This window comes from Orbicella faveolata, unplaced genomic scaffold (genome assembly GCF_042242905.1).
Source record: "Orbicella faveolata isolate gen_17 unplaced genomic scaffold, um_ofav_v1 contig_46, whole genome shotgun sequence".
Classification (NCBI taxonomy): Eukaryota; Metazoa; Cnidaria; class Anthozoa; order Scleractinia; family Merulinidae; genus Orbicella; species Orbicella faveolata.
This window is the reverse complement of record NW_028301576.1, coordinates 27,390,843-27,413,408: the sequence shown is the minus strand read 5'-3', so window position 1 is coordinate 27,413,408 and position 22,566 is coordinate 27,390,843. Positions and strand designations below refer to the sequence as shown.

Genomic DNA, 22,566 nt, shown 5'->3' with positions numbered 1-22,566 from the left:
CCCAAGCTCTGGTCTATCTGCTGGTGGTGTGCTGGCGGCCAGCTGTGGAAGGGAGGGTGTCTTTTACTGACACGTTCACTTAGCTAGACTTTGAGTTTCCAGTGCCAAATAACCTTGATATTGACTGTTTTGCTGTGGGTTCTGCGTTGACATGGCGCCCTGCTGGAGAGGCCTATGCCACATGGATGGGTGACGGGCCAATCTGCTAGTTAGGGGGTGGTCAGAACACTTCTGGTCACTGGGTCTGTCTTTGAGCTGCCTGCAGGCATGGTTTTTGCAAATATGGTCAGATATATAAACAGATAAACATTGAATAAATTGTTTTACTTATCCTAAGATTGCTCCATACAAAATATGCAGAGCAAAATAAGAATATAATAACAAATATTTATATTTGTTTAATATAAAAATCATCATTATCATTATCATGATTATCATCATTATTATTATTATTTATCGTGTTTTTTTATTATATACCTCTACCCGCGTGAATGAGATGCCATGACAGCATTGCGTGATGAGCAAATGACGTAGACAGTAAGATTGTGCTGTGAGCGCCGACACGCTTGGGAGCGATGGTCAGCAACCAAATGTAATATTTTGGTGTAGTACGTACAAAGCAAGCAACTATCCACAAATGAGAGCCGTTGTTGACTTAGGTAGATGCAGTGGTGATCATATGCGCCGAAAGATGATCACAGAGTCATGGTATTTGACCATTGAATACGTTGACAGTTGGCAATATATATCGGACGTTGTGTAAACAGAAGCAAACTTGACCGTTTAAAATGCGACGAACAGTGAGAGAAACATGTTAAATCGGCCTTTAGACCTGCCTCTTACAGCAAATAAGGTTAGAACATTTCGAAATTATTAGCTCTGTATCTATTTCAACTTAATATAGTTCAAGACATGTGGCACATGCTAAAATATATGTCTGACCCATAAATTGAAATTTGACGATGGAAGGTGAAATATTTGCACTTTTAAAGTACTTTGAAAGGCTGTCGCGTCGCTCACAATCATTTGCCCAAAGAAATTTTTACAGGAATCTGTAGACCATCCTTCTACAATTCAACCACCAGAAGCTTAATCCATTTGAAGGTTTCGCACATAGTGAAAATTAATTATATTCACGAAGTACTTTAAAGTGAAAGAAATACTTGTCTTTGAAATTTAATTATTTTGCATACAAAAAATAACGCACCATTCCCCCAAATCTACCCAATACACATTTAAACATTGCACAAAACTATTTGAGTGTTTTAAAGACAGAAGAATAATGTGGTTTTGCATGCGAGGCTTTCAAACTTGTTTAATAAAATGGCGCGTCAAATGACGATTTTGACGGAATTTGGTAATTTGCATTTTTCTTTGAAATAAAAGGATATTTCGCCAAAAAAACTATCCAGTGACACTTGCCATGCCCTAGCCTATCTACCATAAAAATATGAGCGAAATCGAATTTTCGACCCTTGCCAAGTTATGTTTCATTTTTATGGGCAGGGACTCTTAAAGGCCAAAAATTGAACCATTTAACTTGAAATGGTGAGGTTTTCTCAATTAATACAATGTCTTTCTTTTCGGGCAATTTTCGTTTCAGGGAATGTAGCCGATGCAAACTTAAGAAGTCAGTCAGAGTGAATTCCTTTTTTGCTGGAAGCAAAATCTCACTGCAACGGCAAACACATTTCCTCTGAAAATGGTCCCGTAAAGACTCCTTGAAGGTTATGGCAGAAGGGGGATAGCAAAAAGAAAGGCGTTGGTAAAGTTTGCAAGACATTGCTGCAAAATTTCGTGGCAAACGCTTTTATTGCACTCGATTCCAAGACTCGGAGGACCGGGGATCATTGTGCAAATCGATGAATCAAAGTTTAACCACAAGTCCAAAGTAAGTTGCAAGTAAGGTTCTTTACTAAGACATTGGCCGTATCTCAGTTCGATTAAACCAGCATACCCAGACTACTCGGACTGGTGGACTAGTGGAGTGCAATCTTCATGGCTCTGCCTCCTCATCTGAGAAATTATAAGAAACTCTGCTGTTAAATTATTATATCCCGCATATACCTCTACGTGTTTTGGGGATTTGTACTCTTATACATGTATTTTTTAAATCCGGGATTTTTACTTTATAACACTAATTAAGCTTAATAACATCATAACACAACTTTTTGACAGATATTTAGTTTACACTCCCTCGCTTGGGCCTACTTTGCATAAAATATGTACACACTTAAAGCAATCTGCCCTGCCGCAAATACTTCTAAATAATCATAATCAAACAGTCATCACAACTTAATGGGATAAAATAAGATAGTTCTTTTTTTGAGTACCACTCAGGCCCAAGCAAACTTCACATGATTATTCTTCTAAGGCAGATTTAGAGGGAGATGCAGGGGGTGCAGCCCCGTCCGAGATGAAACCCTCTAGATCTTCATATTCACTTTCAAAATTTGTGTACTAATGCACTTATGTGCTATTAGCAAAAAAGTTTGGTGTGTCATGAACATGCATTCACAGTCGATACCTCAGGTTCTTGTTTGACAAATCTATAATTATCATAACGTGAATTTGCTATCACTTACTTCCTGAGCATTAAGGCAGAGAAACTGGAGCCTTTGTGGTACTTTATACGCTTCCATCAACTTTGTCAAGAGCTGCACATCATATGCAGGTCCTGCTGATTCATCTGAGGAAATGTATGTATAGTTGTAATAATGAGACAAATATGCACTGAGTGCAAAACCACAGTTTAGTGCTAGGACTCTCATTGTTGTTAGAGTGCAGAAGAATTGTTAGGCCAGTTTTCTATTTAATAGATGTTTGTGTAGTGCAGTGCCAGCAAAGGGGTTAGGATGCAATACCATGATTCACCTGAGCCATCACCTGGGTTCACTGCAAAAATTTAAAACCTAACTTAAAGTGACTTGTAAATTGATGATAAAAATTGCACTTATCAACTCACTTGCTTCAGCACCTATCAGATGATTGCACTCCTCTTCTACAGTTCCAACTAAAAATGGAAATCAATGTGATTATTTAAATCAGTACTGTGTATTGTAATTGGATTGTCATTTAAAGTGCATTAATCTTTGAACATAAATTTTCACATTGTGTAACTGTAACCACAGACAGGTTTAAAAATGTTAAGACTGTACTTTGCTGTAATTCTGGTGAGTTCCTTGGTCTATCTGCATTTTTTTAAAAAAAGCTTTTTCATTGATGAGCGTATTAATGATGGGCACTTGATCGTGATTTAATCAATATTACGTAACTTTGGGCTCCTCAAAATTTTTCCCAGACCGAAGCCTTGATGATAAATATGGGTTATTGACCAACAGGAGGTTGAGATAGATGACTGGATATTGACCAAGTTCTTTTTTTTTTTGCGTGTTTATGACCGTGACAAAGCTAATCACAGCATGATATTCGGTTCATCTTGCCCGCTTACAGAGGTGGTCATATAATAATTTTCTTTAGTGCCTGATCGTGAGATATTTTTTAGGAATGACGGCTTAATTACTTATTTATACTAGTGACCAGAGTAATTATACATGTTGTCTCTTGACACTTGTAATTATGTGTGATTGTGGCACAATATTGATATCATCACAGTCTTTAATGAAACATCAATTAACTTAAGTTATATTTTTCTTAACAGTACTGGTCAGGATCATCAACATTTACCTTCTGTTGCCTGATCAGCACTCTGATTAACATCCTTCGTCACTGCACCACTGATAGTGATTGAATCTACAAATCAAACCCCAAAATATGAAAGGTGCTGATTTATTTCTTTTTACTCTAACATAGGAATTATTTTGTGACCAACACTATACAATTGAGTACCCATTTAATTTTTTCTCAAATCTATCTTTCAAATGCTGATGCCAGAATAATAAATTATTATTAAGTCAAGAATATCAAGAACATTAATACATTCAGCTGTCATAGTGCTTGTTTACTATATCTTGACTTACTATAAAATGTCTCCACAATCTTTTCCACCTTCCTTTGTACAGAATCTTTGAAAAGAAAGTTGAAAAAAATCATTGCCCATAACTGAATAACTTGCAACTACAGCTGTAATCAATACTCTCTCCCTAACTTATCCTCTCTGTCCTGGCATGAGGCTTCCGAAATGAAGCACTTCTCATTATCACAAATGATAACGCTTAAGATCTGAAGTCTTAATATATTAAATGCCTATACATCAGACATACCTTTTCCAAATATTACAACTTGAGCTTATAAGTAGACATGTTATCACGATAGAAGATTTACCTGTACATTTGGGCACTAGGGTGGGAGTGGACAAGAAGACTGGCGTCCCTAAATCATCGTCACTGTCATCATCTGAAGAGTGAGGTAAATATATAATTAAAAACCTTATCTCGTAATTGCAACACAACTATCAATTAAGATACACACAAGTACAATGTAACAGTTGACTTGTATGGAAGTTTTAAGACTTGTTATTTGCCTGTAATAAATTGCTCCAATTCTTTCGAATTTGGATACGGCATCTGATTGGGTTCTGTCATGAAACGATGTTTTTGTTCCGGAAGGCAGTCGTAGCACACACAACCTTTTTGTACGGGTGAAAGCTGTCTGGGTTCTAGATGCAATGCTTCATGATTATCACTAAAAAACCATCAACATGACTTCTCACGTACTGAATGCCATTTGTCTGTCACACAACAAAGAAACGCAATGCACTGACCATCACTCAAACAACCACATCAATATGACTAGTATGACCAACAGGACAAATAAAAGCACCATACCGAATTGTGGAGCTAGGGCAGTACTGGAATCATCATCCTCAATCTCAATTTGTTGAGTTGCTGCATTTCCTCCTGTGCATCAAGAATTTAAAAACTATGTAAGTATATATGTATATCACTTAAAATTGGTCAGCAAATACTTCATAGACAACTGTTTAAGTTGATGCTCAAATTAGTGTTTAGAAATAGAATAAACAACTCCAACGAACCTTCAGCTTGACTTTGGCCGGCTTCTTGATTACTTGGCCCTGCACCATCTCCACTTTCTGTGAAAAAAATGAAATCCAATTGCTTTACATGCATAAGATCAAATGGTCACACAGATCACGCGTAACTCGATGTATAACTCATGAACTGACGCGTCACGCGTGGGTTTTCTTGCGCGCCGTACCACTTAAGGTGGCTCCATAGGGTAATCATTTATGGCGTTGCGCGCGCAAGCGTTATGTTTTGAATGCTGTTTTTGCATTTGTGTTTTTCACCCAGTCCTCTCAAACTTGCCAAATGTAATAAGCAATGATTAAATAGTGTTTTAGTACCGTCTATGTTAAAATTTTGGGTTTAAGTCTTAAATTATAAATGCCCAAATCAATGTGTTTTTTGCCGTTTTTAAGGCTTTATTTGCAATTTTCTTAAATTTCCTTCGGTGAAATCTTCCAAAATTTTCACAGCACATCGCACCCAGCAGGACACAAATTTTAAACACAAAAAAAGTAGGGTTTGTAAAGGCAGTTTTTTAGATTTTTTCAGATTTACGTCTTTTACCGCTGCTAAAAAAATGGACTAATAGATTTCCCTGGAAAACGAGTTCCGACTAAAGTAACATATTTATTAACAGTCTGCCAAATTTTACGGAATTTCACCGAAGGAACCTCGAGAAATTTCACTGTCAGTTTTGCTTTTTGTGCTCATGTTGACGTAATAAAATATAGAAAAACACTGACGTTTCCCTTCGAGCGTGCGCAGATTGCTTGAACTTTCGTCCCCAGCGCGCGTGCGATCGTAAAACTATAGGGAGCCACCTTAACATATATATTCCAGTTACATATTTCACAAGCGCTTTAAAGAATAAAGGCCATTTATTTCCATTTCATTGAATCACAAAGATACACCAATTATCTTATCGATGGCTCGTTCGTCAAAGCGTTTAGCTGCGTTCAAATATGATCACCAATAATGCTACCTTGTAAAATAAAAGTGTGATTTGACAGCTACATTAACAGCCGAACAGGATACCGAGTTCTTATGCTCAATGTTACGTCGCTTACGATTTAGATGTTCTTACCGTCCTCTAAGCGAAGGAACACCTTTGCGCGAGATTTATAAATACACTTGAGGGTGTCTCCGCAGATGTTTCCAGCTCTACCAGCCCGGCTTAAAACGGATGTGTTTCCAACAGTCTTATACAAGACAAGCCTAAAAAAGAAGATATTGATAACAATACAACACAAATCTCAGGATTAAGTCTTTGTTGTAAAGACCAAAAGTGATATTTATGTTATAGCTTCAGTTCTAGTACCTGGAAATGTTTGATTGGTTAAGTTGACCAAAGGCATTCATGACCAACTCAGTGATGTGCTGCGATGTCGCATTATTGCTAAATTCAATCTCCTTTATTCGTCCACTTGCCTCGAGTGTCTTAAGCGTTGCTGATCTAGGAACGCGACTATTCGAATCATCTGATCTCAGAAGTATAAAAGTTCTGGAGAGATTCCTGGCTCTTGGTTTTCGACCACCTTTGTCCGACATTCTTATGGAATTTCTGCGTACACCACACTAAACGATTCGAAGGAAGACAATACGATGTGCCGCGTGGTCCACGGTACTCATGTTTCAGTGCAGAGTTGTTTGGAATCATTACCATATTTGGAGATTTTACAGGAAGTACCGTGTTAGAGACCATTCGTCAAGACTGTCAATATCGCAGCACTGGGCAAACGATGAACCTCATTGATATTACGACCCTTTCAAACGGTCCTATTTTAGAGTTGATTCGATGGTTGCAGGGTCACAATTTGCTGGCCAATCCACTAAGATGCAGGCCATGCAATCGAGCAATGGAGTTGACTGAGGAATGAAGATCACGTGGATGGGTATCTATGGTTAGTATTCTATTTAAAAAATTGCAGTACTAAAGCCCCGGGGGGGGCTATTTCCTTACATGGGCTATATAGGTATGTGCGGCCCCAAAGGGTACGGTTTTTCAGCCGTTTTGGTCATAAATTGGGTATCGATTTTAGCCATTTTGCCGCCATTTTGCTAATAAGTAGGGTATCAATTTTTGCACTCTAGTTTTCAATTCCGTTTTTTTTAGAAGAAGCTACTTCTTCATCACGCCCTTCTTCTCCCATCTGCGCTTTGCCCTCTACCCCGTTTAACGCCTGCTACGCATGATAGATAAAGCCATTTCCCTAATTACGTAAGAGTCAGATCATAAATAGGGTATCAAATTTTTGGTCAGGTCAAAAATAAATAAGGTATGGAAAATCGCAGATTTTGGTCATAAATGGGTAAGGGTTTTCGGAAGCGGGCCGCACACGTACCTTCGGGGGAGGAGCGCGGGCTCCTTTCCCGAACAGCAGCTGTTAATCGAGCTTACAACAGGGAGTCTCCTCCTCGCTTTGTGAATTCGGGTGAGACTTTTTGATGATACATCAATCCCCGATTCGTGATTATTTTTGAGGGTGTCATAGAGTAAACTAGTAATCGAGATGGGAGTCCCACTCTGATTGTAACGCCCTTCCGGAAATAAAAGTTAAATTATTACTCGAAAGTAACGCCATCATAAATGACCACCTCCTGACCACTTGCATGCTACGGCATTAAAACTCAAAGAGCTCTGAATTACTTCAAAGATGTCACGATGCCAAAACAATTAATTTTCCTTAGTTTGGCATAAATTTGACTGAAAACTATCAACAATTCTCCAATGCGACAGTGACGATCGACAAACTTTACGAAGAAAATTTTGACAATGTTCTATCCAAAGCCAAACTGAAATAATCTTGAATTGCGAATTGTCACCTTGCTTTTTATGGCACAAAATAATGTTGTGCGTTTTTTGAAAACGTCTGCTACGCAGGCTACCTGGTGCGCAGCTAAGGTTACCCTAGCTACCCTCCCCCAAAGGAGAAAAAGAAAGGCGGGAGTCCTAAGGTACCCTAGCACCATGGTTGTAATCAGGGCCTGAAAGAACAGACATTTATTTTTAAAATGCATGTGTTGCTTCTTTTTCACATAGGAGGTGCTCTACCTGCCGACGTAAGAAATCTCTCCGAACTGGAAGTTTCTTTGGAGAGCTGTCAAGAGTCCCGTTGGGAAAAATTCTCTTGTGTATGTATTTCTGGAACGTTCGTGAGCTACGTACGACTGTTGCAAATATGCTCACTCTGTCGAAGAATACTGTCGGGAACATCTACGCATTACTTCGGCATTATTGTGGAAGAGATCTACAAGATAGACCCGTTATTCCATTCGGGGGTAGAGTGTACGTTGTAAAATGCGACGAAAGCCAGTTTAAACATAAATCCAAGGTAAATCAGGGTCTTGTACATGCTACATATGTAACCTTAACACAACTGAAACCAGTATTTCCAGTTAAACCTTTAATCATTTAATAAATAATTTTAAGCATTACAGTAATGCCCAGTGAAGTTGACAAAAGAAGTGCTACTTCCCACGTATAATCTTGAGTATTAATTGTTTCCTTGTAGTATCAACGAGGGCGAAGACCAAGGGACGACGTATGGGTTTTTGGAGTTATCTCAACAGAGTATAACTCATGCCGCGGTTATTTCCAGGTGGTTCCACGGCGAGATAGAGCGACATTAACTCAAATATTGCAAAGGGTTCTTCTTCCGAGGTCAGAGGTTCACTCAGATGACTGGGCTGCCTATAGGAACTTGCCGCTTCACGTACCTAACGTTTCTTTGCATAGGGTTGTTGTTCACGAAAATCATTTTGTGGATCCTCTCACAGGCATTCACACGCAAGAGGTGGAATCGGCATGGAGTCAACGGAAGTACCACATTAAACGGGAGAGGGGCATCCGTCAGTTGGACCTTCAAGATTTTCTGAATGAAGAAATGTGGAGGCAATGGAGGGGACTAAATTCTGTGTTCACTAATTTGATTCTAATCATTCCACGATATTATCAACTTTAGACTGCTGATCCAAAAAACACCAAATGTGTAAATGCTGAGGATTAATAACACCCTGAGGAAGGAACATTTTTTAATGAGATAAGATTGTGTTAGAGCGTACCCGGCTCACTGTATGTTTGGTAAATGTGTGCTCAACGATATTTGTTCATTTGGCTGTCAGTCTCGTTTCAACTTGAATTGCTTGAATTCACCAGTTTTTTTCGTTTTATCGGTGGCCCATGCCATAATTTAATTGATCGAGCAAGTGGTGCGGTTGTGCGTGGTCTTGAAGTTCTGGCTCGCTTCCATGCCCTTTTGAGAGGAACTTTAATCAAGAATGATTAGCCGTTTTTAGTGAGCAGGAAATGAAAGTCAATCATAGAAACGGATAGTGTTGAGGAAGAAGGAAGAGGGGTGTGGGCTAAAAGTAATATAAGTGACTACTGTAAAATGGTTAAAGAAGGAAATTTGTATAATCGTTGGAAGTTGTCTTTCAGTAGCATTTCAAAGGAAAGCGGCAAAAGTTCAATTGTGGCCTTACACTACTGTATAATGATATAAAATCGTTAAAAAAATCCATGAGAATATTAATAAGGTACAAATATGAATTAAAATGGATGATATGATCTAATGAGCGAGTGTCATCTGGTACGATGGTCTTGATTTCGATGTCTTTGTGAACTTTGTTTTGGCACTTTGAAATGTGTTTCTTCACGGAGGATTTGTCATTGTTCAGATGTTACACGTGATTTTTAAACAGCGTTGTGCAATAGTCATAATTTGGTGCTGGAGATAGGGCGTCCTCCGTCTTAACAGGTATCCTGAAAGCACTGTACACAAAACTAAGCACTCCCAGGGCCGTGAGAAAGACCCTCGACCTCTTAACACAGAATGGGCGTACCTGAACATCCCATATATCTGCGAACGCCAAAGAATACATCGAATAATATTTTATACTATTTTTTTTTGAAACAGTCAATATGACCACTTGTAGATGTCTTTTTGTGAGCAAGAAATGCCTAACTTAGCTTATTTATTTCGTCTTGCCAGTCCTACACCCTCTCTAACTGAGGGCGCAATGTTGTAGATAGGCTATGAATTACCAAAGTAAAGGGCAGCCATGTTTTGTCTTTACGTTTATCCTATATTATTATTCAAAAAAATGGAAAACTGTCCAAATATGGTCATGATTCTCTCAATATCTGTCATCCGTAGATAACAGATATCCTGCGATATACGTAATTTTGTACGCCGCAACAAGCAAAAAAACTGTAAATAAAAGAGTTTTTTCCTGCCCGGATAAAATTGCTACGGCCTCGTCGGCTAAGTATCAGGTGATATTCCGCGCGATTTCGCAGGATAATTGTTAATTAGTGGCTTTCAGACTGTAAAAATAGCCCAGAGACTACTCGTATAGGTATGTGTGGTTTCATCCGTTAACGTTTTGGTCATTTAGTCTCAAATAGCATTCGTTTTAGCATTTTAGTCTAAACTGGGTATTTTTCTTTTCTTCCAGTGGAAGCTAATTTTTCATCATTGTGGATAGGACCATCCTCAAAAGCTCTTCATAAATCATGTTTAAGCGAGTGCGCAAGCCGCTCATAAATAAGGCATCGAATTAACGGTCAGGTCGTAAATAGGGTAAGGGTTTTCGGAAGTGATGCAAATCACGTAAAGCAATTTAGCTGATGAACTTGTGTGTTATCAATTTCAACAATCTAAATCACGCATAATCTCCGTTAAATATATAATACTTGAAACCCGTTGTATTTACATGAAAAGTTGCCATCTTTACAAAGGTGTCTATAGTGGCACTTGCAACCGCAATTGAGCAAACAAACTGATTAAAAATCAAGTTTCCTTGGAATTGTGGAGCCAGACACCATTACATCTAAATGCAACAAGAAAAACAGTTTCTGCGCTTGGTCAACATGACCACACACTTGTGATGACCAAATTGAAGCTCTGGTCTTTCCGTACATAGCAAAACTTCAAGTTATGAGAGAGGATGACTCTTACAGTCATCATTCACTGCAATTTACATACTACTGATTTACAATATAATTGGAAAATTTGATTTATAGAAAACAATATCCCGGCCTGGTTTAAGCCGTGAATTTTCTAGTCCCCATGACCTGTCTGCCTGCAAGTGTACTGCTACGACAAGGTGAAATTATACGCTAACCACTTCTCTTTCAAAAAGAAAATTTCGTCGCTTAACCCCTAATTAGTAAGTGATGAACACATTGAAAATTTTCTGTATTATCTTTAATACATTTTAGATCGGATATTTAAACACACATATTCGTCCAAGCGTCATTTATCTTAATCCACGTGTTTCCGGGATCTAAACGCAGGCTTACAATCCGAATAGCAACTTACACTTGGTCGGTCTGCAGTAGGTTTTTCTGCCATGGATGGAACTCTGTGTTAACGACAGTTTGGGGGATAGGCTTGTTATTTATATATTATCTTGGTTTCTTTTAATGTATTGGGCGGTTTTCAAGAATAAACCAATTATTCCACTCGCCCTTTTAGAGTACACTCTTTTTTTTATAAGAACCTTTTTTATAAGAACGTTGAGGCTGAGATTTACCAAAATTTTAAGAACTCGAAAGCTCGAAATGATTGAGAAATAACCATATCCCCTGTTCCACTGATGCACGTCCATCCTGAATCAGGTCACGAAAATCATAAATCTTAAGAGGCTTGTTCTTAATGAAGTTTTTCCGAGGGATCTATGGATTGGGTTAATCAAGTTAACTACGGCTTCTGTTGTCAATTAATGAGGGAGATGATTTTAGAGAGACCCTGCCTGGAAACTTAGGCAGTTGAGTCGGGGGCTGGGAATTAGCTCAGGTTCTGGGGAAGAAACTTGTCACGGGTTGCAATTCACTTATCTCGGGATCTGAAAAGAAGAGTAAACCCGTGGAGATCATGTTCCAGAAGTGTCCGTATTCCAGGTGTTGCAGATCCAGTAAAGTAAATTGCACCCCGTGACAAGTTTCGTTCCCACAGCCTAGCGAGTTGTTCTGGGCTAATCCCTAATTGAGTTAATTTCCCCGAATCAGCTATCTTACCTGAGAAACGGCGGTCTATACAAAGCTAGTTTATAATGCAGATCTGAGGAACGTGTACTCCTGTATAATGTGAAGATATAGCTATGGCGGTACACTGCCGTAGTTCACCAGCTAATTTACAGGTACAATTATATCACTAGAAAAGAAATACTAAAATAAGAATTTGATGATTGTGTACTTTTTCAGGAATATTTTCACTTTGCTCAGCGGCAATTGCCATTTATTCCATTTATTCCATTAATCACGCATACAAATTTTTGTTTATCATGGTGTATGAGCTAAAGTGTAACGAAATATTGTTTTGTGCCTATTTGCTTAGGTAAATGATAACGCCTCAAGCGCAAAAAATGTTACTTTTATATTACCGCCATATTGGAAATTGAATTAATGTTATAAGGTAATCGTCGAGATAAATGAAAAATGGGCGGGGATCGCCTCTGGACAGATGATCCTCCCAAAAAGAGCCTCGGGTTGGCCAATAGAAGTGTTCAGCGTAAATCTGCAAATTATTCACTTCAAATTTCAATTTCCTAAATCCATCGAATCTCAATTAAACTAATCCTTTGAGAAAAAAATCCCTTCCTTCTGTAACAGTGACGACTTCATTGGTGTGGTGAGGCGCATCAAGGAGAAGGATAAGATCATCTTCTTCAACCTCTAAGGCATCTTTACGGTAGTTATAGCAGGTTAGGGCACAAACAATGTTGCTCACATCGACATATCTCTCTGCATCTTCCATGAAAAGCATTGGATTGAAAGAATCTTGTATAAACACTTTAGCTTTCACCCTTTTCATGCCAACACTCACATTCTCTTGCAGACAAGCCATTATGAACAATTGACGAGTATTGATGGAATCAGCTTTAATTAACACCGACAATCTGCCTTAGTTAGTAAAAAGTCTCTGTTGTGTCCCTATGCAGCACTGGAACTGCTGCTGCTCCTCTCAGCACTATGAAATCTAGGGGCTGTACAGTCAGAGAGTCAGCTGCATACAAATTTATGGGCAGAGTTTCTGGATTGTCCTTTGTTGTCATTTTTCGCACTGTTTTCTGGAGGACACTCTGACCATACATTGCTCTCCAGTTCCTCATTTCACCTGCTTTTCAGATAGTTTGTGTGCCTTTGGAGGGCATAACTTGGGTAAATCATTGTAATATGTGGTGGTGAAAACCTGGACTTGGGAGCTGTGAAGTAAGCAAATGGTGTAAAACTTTGCCTCTTAAACCGTTCTTTGATTGCCCTGTTTAATCTGTAATCGAATTCAAGCTGTAGGGGCACAAGCGTTAGAAGACTTTTGATGCTAAATTTGGTGGTAAGGCTTGGAGTAAAATGATTAAGCAGGTCCTTGATGTCACGCAGAGACTTCAGGATCCTTCTTTCATCTTCCATGACAACAGACGAAACAGTTGTTCGTTGAGGGCCTTGTGTCACAGCTGTGGTACCAATAAGGATCATAACTGCATCAACACAATTTTTGTCAAAGGAGTAAACTTGCTGTAGCCTCTCGATTGCCTGGGGGATTTCCACTATGACCGAGGTGCTAGTCTTTGTGTGAAGTCCAAATGTCTCTCCAAACAGATGCAAATGCTTCCAATAGTCTTCCAAACTAGTGACCCTGCTTGTCATGCGGAGGGTACCCGTTGAGGTGTCGACGGTAAACTGAGAGTGTCATAATCAAAGCAGATGCCTATTGGCTGGGAAAACTGGGCTTTACTTCCATCTCTTCTGTCTTTTCTATTGCCAACTACAACAGAACATTGCTCTGCTGTAGGTTTATAAGCCTTGATATACGAGTCTCCAGTGTCACTTAATTCAAAGGAGTTGTCATTGAAGGTGGTTAAACTGTGTGCGTTGTTGCAGAGTAAACCACCATTACTCACTATCTTCTCAGCCGAGCCACCTTTTGTCATGATCAGTTAAAGGTAAGTTTGTATATCCCTCCATTATCGTCGTGTACAGACACATAGACCACATTGTTCAATGACAGTATCCCATAAAGAAGCGTAGAACTTAACTGTATAGAAGACCCTTTACGTTGATGAAGTTGAAATGAAGCTGTGCGACATAGACTGCGCCCGTGAATGTTGAAACAAACATTCTCACGAGCTCGTAACAATAATCATCTCGAAAATAATTTCGCCTGACACTCAAGAACGTAAGATGTTTTATATTTTAGGGGCTCGGAAAGTTAAAAAGAATATTTTATTGAAAGTAGATCAGTGTTCCCTTGTTCCCAACAATCTACTCAAGAGTTCCCTTGTTCCCTGAAAATAATTTGAAAATATCCCCTGTTCCCAAAAAATAACTGTCCCAGTTCTCTTGTTCCCTAAAACCCCTGGGAGGGGCTCTTTGATTCCCATTCCTTTTTTCTCAGGGAGTGAGATGGAGAAATTTGTGACGAGCCCAAAGAGAATCTCTGTAGGAAGCTATAGTCTTTGTCGGGGCTTTTGGCCCATTGACATGTCACCAATATACTTGTAAATTATTTCATAAATCCCTTCTCTAGTGCATTCCATCCAAAGGACCCGTGGTTTAAATTTTGATTCATTTTTTGGCACAGGCGACTGGAACCGAGATCGGCTCGTGCAACGTCATTAGCCTGCAAACGTAGACCTATTTCCGGCTGTCGCTTGTCTCCGCCGAAGACAGCCTTCGCAGGCTACACACAAGTCAGTCGCACACAAGCTGTCGGAGACAAGATGGGCCATGATGAGCTTTACCACGCCATCCAAGCAAGTGTTCGATTATGTACGGTTTAGCAAAGATCTTCCACAGGAATTGCTTTGTAATGTTTGGTAGGAAAACATACCATTGCTATAATGTCGTAACATAATTTCTTTTCTTTGTCCATTTCTACCAGTTTGAAGATTTCACAATGTGGCCCTTCTGATTTATATTGCAGTTATAACCCAATAATCAATGCGCAAATCGCAACACCCCGTGGGCACACATTTTGTGGATGCTGCGTAAAAAAAATTATACAAGAGGCGAGCAGCCCTGTGCTCTGTCAGTTGTGTCGACAGCCTGTCCGTACTTTCTGTAAGAACCATTTCGCGTTGAACGTGCTCAGTACAAAAGAGGGGGAATGCAGCGCCTGCTCGGAAAAGTTCCCACTGGACGCTGCACTGAGACATGTGGAAAGCTGTACTTCAACAGATGTTACGTGCGATCTTTGTCGCGAAACATTAAGACGCGTCAATCAGGGAAACCACGTCCAAGTGTGTCCTATGGTGGAAATCGATTGCGAATGCGGCGAGAAGCTACAGAGAAGAGAACAGGCTGTTCATAAGGACTCCGAGTGTGCACTTAGGGAAATTGCTTGTCCCTTAAAGTGCGGTGAAATGGTTAAGAGGTACGTTGAGTACTAAGCGTAATTCATCATTTTCATTGTTTTTACTAAAACGAGCTATCAGTCTGCAACTTTTCATTCTCACTTACATGTTGATGACTTGGTCTCAAATCGCAAACAATTTCATGACATGACTTTCTCCAGGGAAAGATGTGTAATAAGGGCAATACAGTGCTCATTTTTTTTTCATGGTATATTATCCTACTATTTTGTTTTATGATTTTCCCTTACTGTCTCGCGCAATCTGGAATCGCGCTTGTTTCATAGCTCTCACCCCAGTGGAGCAGATTTCCGAATATTGTTTTTCGCTCTCGCGGCGTAAATCCGGGCGTAAAACAAAAGTCAGAAAACCATCAGTATTAGCAAACAGAGAGTTTCAATCCTGTTTGAAAATGTTTCTGTTTTTTTTTTTTGCTTTCTGTTAGATTATCGTTGAACTATCCATGAGGTCAACGGGACGCAGAAATTTTGATGAGGTTACGTAATATAACCTTTGGCCCTTTGCTAAAGGTGTGAATTTCACTGCTGTGAAAACGAAGCAAGGCTTTAATTAAACCATCTGAAATTGCCTCAAATCGGGATGCGGAGCGAGCGTACAACAAAGGAATCAAAACAGTTTTAAAATAAGTTGATATAAGCTTAGCTTCCACCTCACCACATGCAGCTTCAGGTCCTTCAGTGGAACAATTATTGTCATTTGTCCGCACAAGAGCAAATAACATTGAACGAGTTTTGACAACGTTTGGAATGAAAATTGCAGAGATTCCGTGCGCGAATGCAGACAGTTTATTTACTGTTTCTTGAGATTTAAAAATTACAAAGTTTAGACACTCTCGAAAGTATCGAATCATTCAGTGAAGGTGTCAAGGAATTTTTGACACCTTAGTGACATCATTCGAACCACCGGTCAGAACGAATTCGTTGTATGAAAAGCCGACAGTCGTTTTTTCGCCTCACATGCCCGTGTGAGGCTCGCGCGCTTCACACGCAAGGACTACAGTCACGGCGCTTCGCGCCTTCCGAACAGGAAAGAAAACATGACTGCATTGCAGTCTACATGAGACGAGACACCCATGGAAACAACTTAACAATAACAACATAATTTCCAGATGGAGAAACATTGACACTACGTAAAAAGCAAAATTCTAGTGGACTTTTCAGTTCAGTAGGTGGTTGTAGGTGGATTTAGATAATTCCATGTTTTAGCATTTACGCAGCGCGAAATCTAGAGAGGAAGCCGCGAGGCGAGACAGTAACTTTTTGGGTGCCTCTTCACCAGACTCATTCCTGCCTGATCGCTTTGCTCGCTACCGCTCACACATGTGATCGAAAAGGTGCTCTTTCCGCGTCATTCGGTACCGGCTCCTGATAATTCCTAGCATTATATCCAGGATTATATTTCTGTCGTAAACGTCATTTATTAAATTTTTTACTCATATATAGTTTGTTGGAGTATAGCCTGCAGTACACCTCGCGCTTGGTGCTCGTTCTCACGCTTCGTGCGCGCGCTCTTGTCCCCGTCTTGTCTCGCGCTAGTTGGAGTGTTACTGAAACTGTCGCGCGTTAGAATGTTAATTTTAAAGGATACCCAAAAAATAATAGAAAACGGTAAAACGTAATATATTATGCAGGCCAAAAATAATTTGCGTAGCGCAAATGGTACTCGATTACAAGTTTTACAGTTACCTCGAAGCATTCTAAGCTCCAATAATTGATAGAGCAACATACTTCTGTTTCTTTCCTGAAGTTGTCTGATACCTTCTCACACCATGACTTGCGATGCCATGATGACGATCTGCCAAGTCAAAGGATGTGGTCAAGCGCTAAGAAGAGGGCAATTACATGACCATATTGCCAACAACCAAATGCGCCACTTTTCCCTTTTGGAGAAAGATCGGGCGAACTTGCTCTGGGAATCCTTGGAAAAGGTAACTGATTTTCTCTGCTAAAACATTATTAAGACTAATAACAATACCCTTTATGACTTGCACTTTTTAATTATTATAATATCAAAGTGTTCTCAGATGAAATATCAACGAATTCTTGATATCGGGGACGTAACTAGGCTATAGGCCAACCAAACATCAAATACTACAAGAAAACAAACACGCGGGTACGATTTCCAAAAAAGAAAGAGGATCACCTTGGGATTCAGTTTCTTAGCTTGATCTTATCCTGCTTGGATTTAATGTCCGAGTAACTGTTTAATATAAGTAGTGGTTTGGAATGGAAAGTAATAATCTTTAACGCAATGTCATCTTCCTTTAGATGTCCCTCAACATTAAAAGTAAAGGGACTGGAGTCATTGGCGTATTTAAGTGGCGATTACCCACTCCATTGCGCAGCCAAATTATTTGTTCGCCCCTCTTTGAGAAGTGGGAACGAAAATGGAGACTGTTTGCCAAAGACGACTTCCTTGCCCTGCAATATGTTCAAGGCGTCGAATCCATCCACCTTGATTTAAGGTATGCACCATTGGTTATTAATAGAATTCTTATAGTATACTTCCAAATGCTACAATCCAATTGGCTGAACACGTTTTCTAACAGCCGTTCTGTAAGCGTGCAGTGAATGGAAGGGGTCCACATAATAACGTTTTCTGGTTTTTCTAATGCTTGGAAGAAGATGTAATTATTAAGTTACCACTCGATAAATTGATTGCAAACACTACTAATAAATAAAGTTACCAAACCATTATGCGACTTAAAACCTAAATCTTTACCACTGAAACAATGAGCCCGGGAGAACAACTGTAAGATTCAAAAACCATTTCAGTCCGCGGGATTTTGCTGTGGCTTGAAGATTATTGGAAATCGTTTTCTAACGGAAATGTAGTCGGAATTCTACTGAAAATTATGAGCTCGATATTTTATACATTATGGGTATAGCTGCCATTTCATTATGGGTGTTACATACGATACAATCATATTTGATAAGAAAAACTAAGCTCAATGTCTTGCTACTAAACACGTTTTTTCTGAGAACACTGCTTTATTATCATAGCTTCATCATGGAAACAGCAAACGGTAACCAGTCCATCCACGTTGTACACAACGCTAAACTGGCTGAGGGGAAACAGTTGGAAATAAGCCAACGCCTGCTAACCCGCAGCTTGGAACAAATAATGGTCAAAATGGAAATTTTAGAGCCAATGCTGGTTAAATAAATAAATGAACAAATAAAAATAAAACAAATAGAACTTTTAGCATTTCACCACTGAATGAAAAGAATCTTTTTCGACCTTTTTGAAACTACTTTATTACTACACAATTACCTTAGTTACCTTAGTTATCAATGATATGTAGATGATTAATGGGTCAATATTTTTACCAAAATGCGAATCCATGTAGGAGTTAAAGACAGTCGATTTAGTTTTGTTACAAGTATTGCATTAAGAAACTTTTAAAGTTGTATGAAGTTGATAGTTTAACAGGTTGGCCATTGCAATCATTGCATCTGTATTTCAAAAACATCGAATCATTGCTGTATAAATCGGCGAAAGAATAAACTTGTAATCATTGATATATATGTTGTTTATTGCTGAGTTAAATAAACAGTTTCACCTCCTGTTACACGCTTTGCTGATACACCACCATATTGACTTAGTTTCACACAAACGGAGTGCCTGAATTACAAAATGACCCACTATTAGAAGTCAATTTTTTATTTCGGGCGAGGACAGGTGGTGCCGGGGGGAGGTGAGGGAGAAAGGAAGCATATGTTTGTGATTGAACCCGCCAGTCAGATTTAACTGAGTCAGATCTTCAACTACACCGATTGACTTCAGAACACTAGCCTGAATCATATCTTTAAGAGCCATTTTTAGTTGCTATACCTTCCACAACTTTGAAGAGTCCTAGCGGTGCTGATATATTGAACAAGTTTAGTCCTTTTAGTCCTCTTAAAGTGCGAACTTTTATTACTCTTAAAGTTCGAACTTTTAGGACTCTTAAAGTTCGAACTTTATTTAAGGACTCTAAAAGTTCGAACTTTAAGGACTGTTAAAATTCGAACTTTAAGGACTGTTAAAATTCGAACTTTAAGGACTGTTAAAGTTCGAACTTTAAGGACTCTAAAAGTTCGAACTTTTAGGACTCTTAAAGTTCGAACTTTAAGGACTCTAAAAGTTCGAACTTTAAGGACTCTAAAAGTTCGAACTTTTAGGACTCTTAAAGTTCGAACTTTAAGGACTCTAAAAGTTCGAACTTTTAGGACTCTTAAAGTTCGAACTTTAAGGACTCTAAAAGTTCGATAAGGACTCTAAAAGTTCGAACTTTTAGGACTCTTAAAGTTCGAACTTTAAGGACTCTAAAAGTTCGAACTTTAAGGACTCTAAAAGTTCGAACTTTTAGGACTCTTAAAGTTCGAACTTTAAGGACTCTAAAAGTTCGAACTTTCAGGACTCTTAAAGTTCGAACTTTAAGGACTCTAAAAGTTCGATAAGGACTCTAAAAGTTCGAACTTTTAGGACTGTTAAAGTTCGAACTTTAAGGCCTCTAAAAGTTCGAACTTTTAGGACTCTTAAATTTCGAACTTTAAGGACTCTAAAAGTTCGAACTTTAAGGACTGTTAAAATTCGAACTTTAAGGACTCTTAAAGTTCGAACTTTAAGGACATTTAAAGTTCGAACTTTTAGGACTCTTAAAGTTCGAACCTCTAAGACATTTAAGAATCTTGAAAAATTTTAAGAATTATAAGGGAAGTTGGAAGTTGGAACTTTTAGGACAACAGAACTGTATAGGGGGTTCGGACAGTAATTGTAACAGTTTAAATTGTTGTAGTTACATAGGGGACTTTTAAGTAATTTTAGTAAGTTTTTTACGTAAGGGACTTTGCCCAGCTGCTGATATTGATCCCAAATCTTTTTATGTTTGCAGTCAAGAGAGTATGACTTTATACTCTCTCGTTGCAATCGAATAGTCGCATTTTGGGTCTGGGCTCCCTGTGATCATGCACTTGTTTGCAAATTGTCAGGCAATGGTATGAAGGAATGAAAAACGTTTTAATACAAAATTGTTATCTAAACATATGAAAGCTAAGGAAAGGATCATGAAAGAATATTATTTCATTTTCTTAATTCGTTACAACAGTTTCATCGAGGATGGCGAACTAGAAGTGAAAGATGGGTGCTTGGCCTCTTTGACACGCAACATCAACCTGCACGACCTTATCTGCAGCTTGTTAGGAGAAGAAATTCTGCCACCCTTCTACTGATAATTCGGCAAAGAGTAAGTCCTGGTACCATTGTTCACACTGATCAGTGGGCTGCTTATAATAGAATTCAGAGGGACCTGGCTTTAAACCACCAAACTGTAAATCACTACATTAATTTTGTGGACCCAGCAACAGGTGTGCATACACAGAATGCAGAAAGCAACTGGAGTACTGCAAAGGAAAGCTACAAAAATGAAGGGAAACAGTAATAGCAATTTTCTTCAAGAATATTTACAGGAATTCACGTGGAGACGTTGGTATGGAGAACCACACCGAAATGGTTGCCTTCAAAGAATCTTGCAAGACATCGGCGAACAATATCCCCTGTAATTACACTCTAGAGGCTACTATAAGGTTATCAATTCAAATAAAATATTTATCCATTTGATCAGCTGAGGTTATGCGTTTCAATAAAATCTTCATCTGTTCCAATGGCTGAGGTGATCTGTTCGAAAAAATCGTCATCCGTTCAAACAGCTAAGGCTATCCGTTTAAAAAAAACTGGTCATCTGTTCAAAAAAGTAGTTATCCCTATTTTTTCCCTCGCCATTTTTGGTGCTGCACCCCAACTAACAACTAAACAAACTTTGAAAACTTGAAACTCAAGACTCTAAAGGGCCATTGGAAAGATGTTCTTCTTTCTCTTTGGAAAACTCAAATCCAGAATATTACAATGAATCAAATCAATCAACGAAAGACAGACAGAAAATAATATTAAAATAAACTTGGTGCTCTACTCTGAGGAGATATGTTGAAACAAGACAATGTTATTGTCTTCTATTGAGTTCTGTTGAAGTGTGCTTGATCTCTATAAAAAAAACTTGTGTTACAGGTCACACACAAAGGGTCGACGATTGGAACGCAAATTTCTGCACACTTGCGAAGAGACAGATTCGGGTCCTTGATCAAAAACAATTATTGCTGGTTCTATTCTGTTAAAAGCTTTTGGTGTCCATTTCTTACTTTTGTCAAGTTTTTAAAGTAGAAATGAAGAAGTGTGTAATTAGAATTGCACCTATAAGACCTACAAAATGGGAGCAAAAACACATCCTTATCAAAACATCAAGATCTTCAGGGTTTAGCCGCTGAGCCGTTTATAACTATGCGTTCTATACAAACCCTTTTCTTCGGCCGTAGGAACGCCTGGATTCATGTCAAGGAAAAGGTTGTTATTCATCGTGGTAGATGCAATAATAAAGTGCATTATCGTTCGTCTCAAGATGTAATCACTTGAGATGTAGATTGCGACGTTTCGACTGCTTACTGCTAGTCTTCTTCAGGTGATAAGGTCGACTGATTGCACGGAATCATTTATATCACAAAGGTCGGCTGTGATTGGTGCATTTCGATCCTCCTATTGTTCCATTGTTCCGGCAAGTAGCTGTTCCCTCAGTGGTCCGCTGTTGTACTGTTCTCCTGTTGTTGTGTTTCTTGATCGTGGGTATCCAGGCTTCAGGAATTTCAATTCCACTATCCCTGTTGATGTTATTAGGGTGAAGTCTTATGTGAATAGCTTCCTTGACCCTACATGTGTACCAGTGAGGATCTCGATCAATAAACTTGACCTCATTCCAGATAGGATAGTGGCCGGTCTCATGGGTGTGTTCAGAAACGGCGGAGGTCTGGGTACATGCGAGTCGTATATCCCTGTCGTGTTCTTTGATCCTCTCCTACATAGATCTCCCTGTTTCCCCGATGTAGACTTTGCTGCACTCACAGGGAATCCTGTAGACAACACCATCTTGTTTAGCTGGGTTGACGGTGTCTTTTGGTCGCACTAAGTGTGACCGAAGTGTCGTGTTGGACTTTAAGACGGTGCGAATGCCTTGTTGTTCTAGGCAGCGGCGGAGAGACTCCGAAACTCCTTGGACATGAGGTAAGACAGCGGTGGATTTAAATTCCGCGACAGGCTCTCTTCTTGGGGTTGTTCGTGCCTTTGTGATCTCCTGTTCAAAAGAGGAGGGATATCCGTTAGAAACAAGTACAGATGA

The 22,566-nt window shown here is 39.1% G+C and overlaps 2 protein-coding genes and 1 pseudogene across 2 annotated transcripts; 2 read left to right on the top strand and 1 right to left on the bottom strand.

Moving 5' to 3' along the window:
• The first annotated feature begins 1,532 nt into the window (after nt 1-1,532).
• Nucleotides 1,533-21,160, top strand: LOC149099338 (uncharacterized; annotated as a pseudogene).
• LOC110051687 (uncharacterized) lies at nt 1,963-5,133 on the bottom strand. Its single transcript, XM_089277946.1, has 8 exons — nt 4,997-5,133; nt 4,788-4,859; nt 4,285-4,356; nt 3,981-4,025; nt 3,688-3,753; nt 2,966-3,013; nt 2,586-2,689; nt 1,963-2,016 (listed from the first exon to the last, which is right to left on the bottom strand). The coding sequence occupies exons 1-8, from the start codon at nt 5,088-5,090 to the stop codon at nt 1,963-1,965; spliced, it is 555 nt and encodes a 184-aa protein (XP_089134072.1). The 5' UTR covers nt 5,091-5,133.
• Nucleotides 7,989-9,555, top strand: LOC149099339 (uncharacterized). Its single transcript, XM_089277995.1, has 2 exons — nt 7,989-8,320; nt 8,501-9,555. The coding sequence occupies exons 1-2, from the start codon at nt 8,123-8,125 to the stop codon at nt 8,948-8,950; spliced, it is 648 nt and encodes a 215-aa protein (XP_089134121.1). The 5' UTR covers nt 7,989-8,122; the 3' UTR covers nt 8,951-9,555.
• Nucleotides 21,161-22,566: the final 1,406 nt, after the last annotated feature.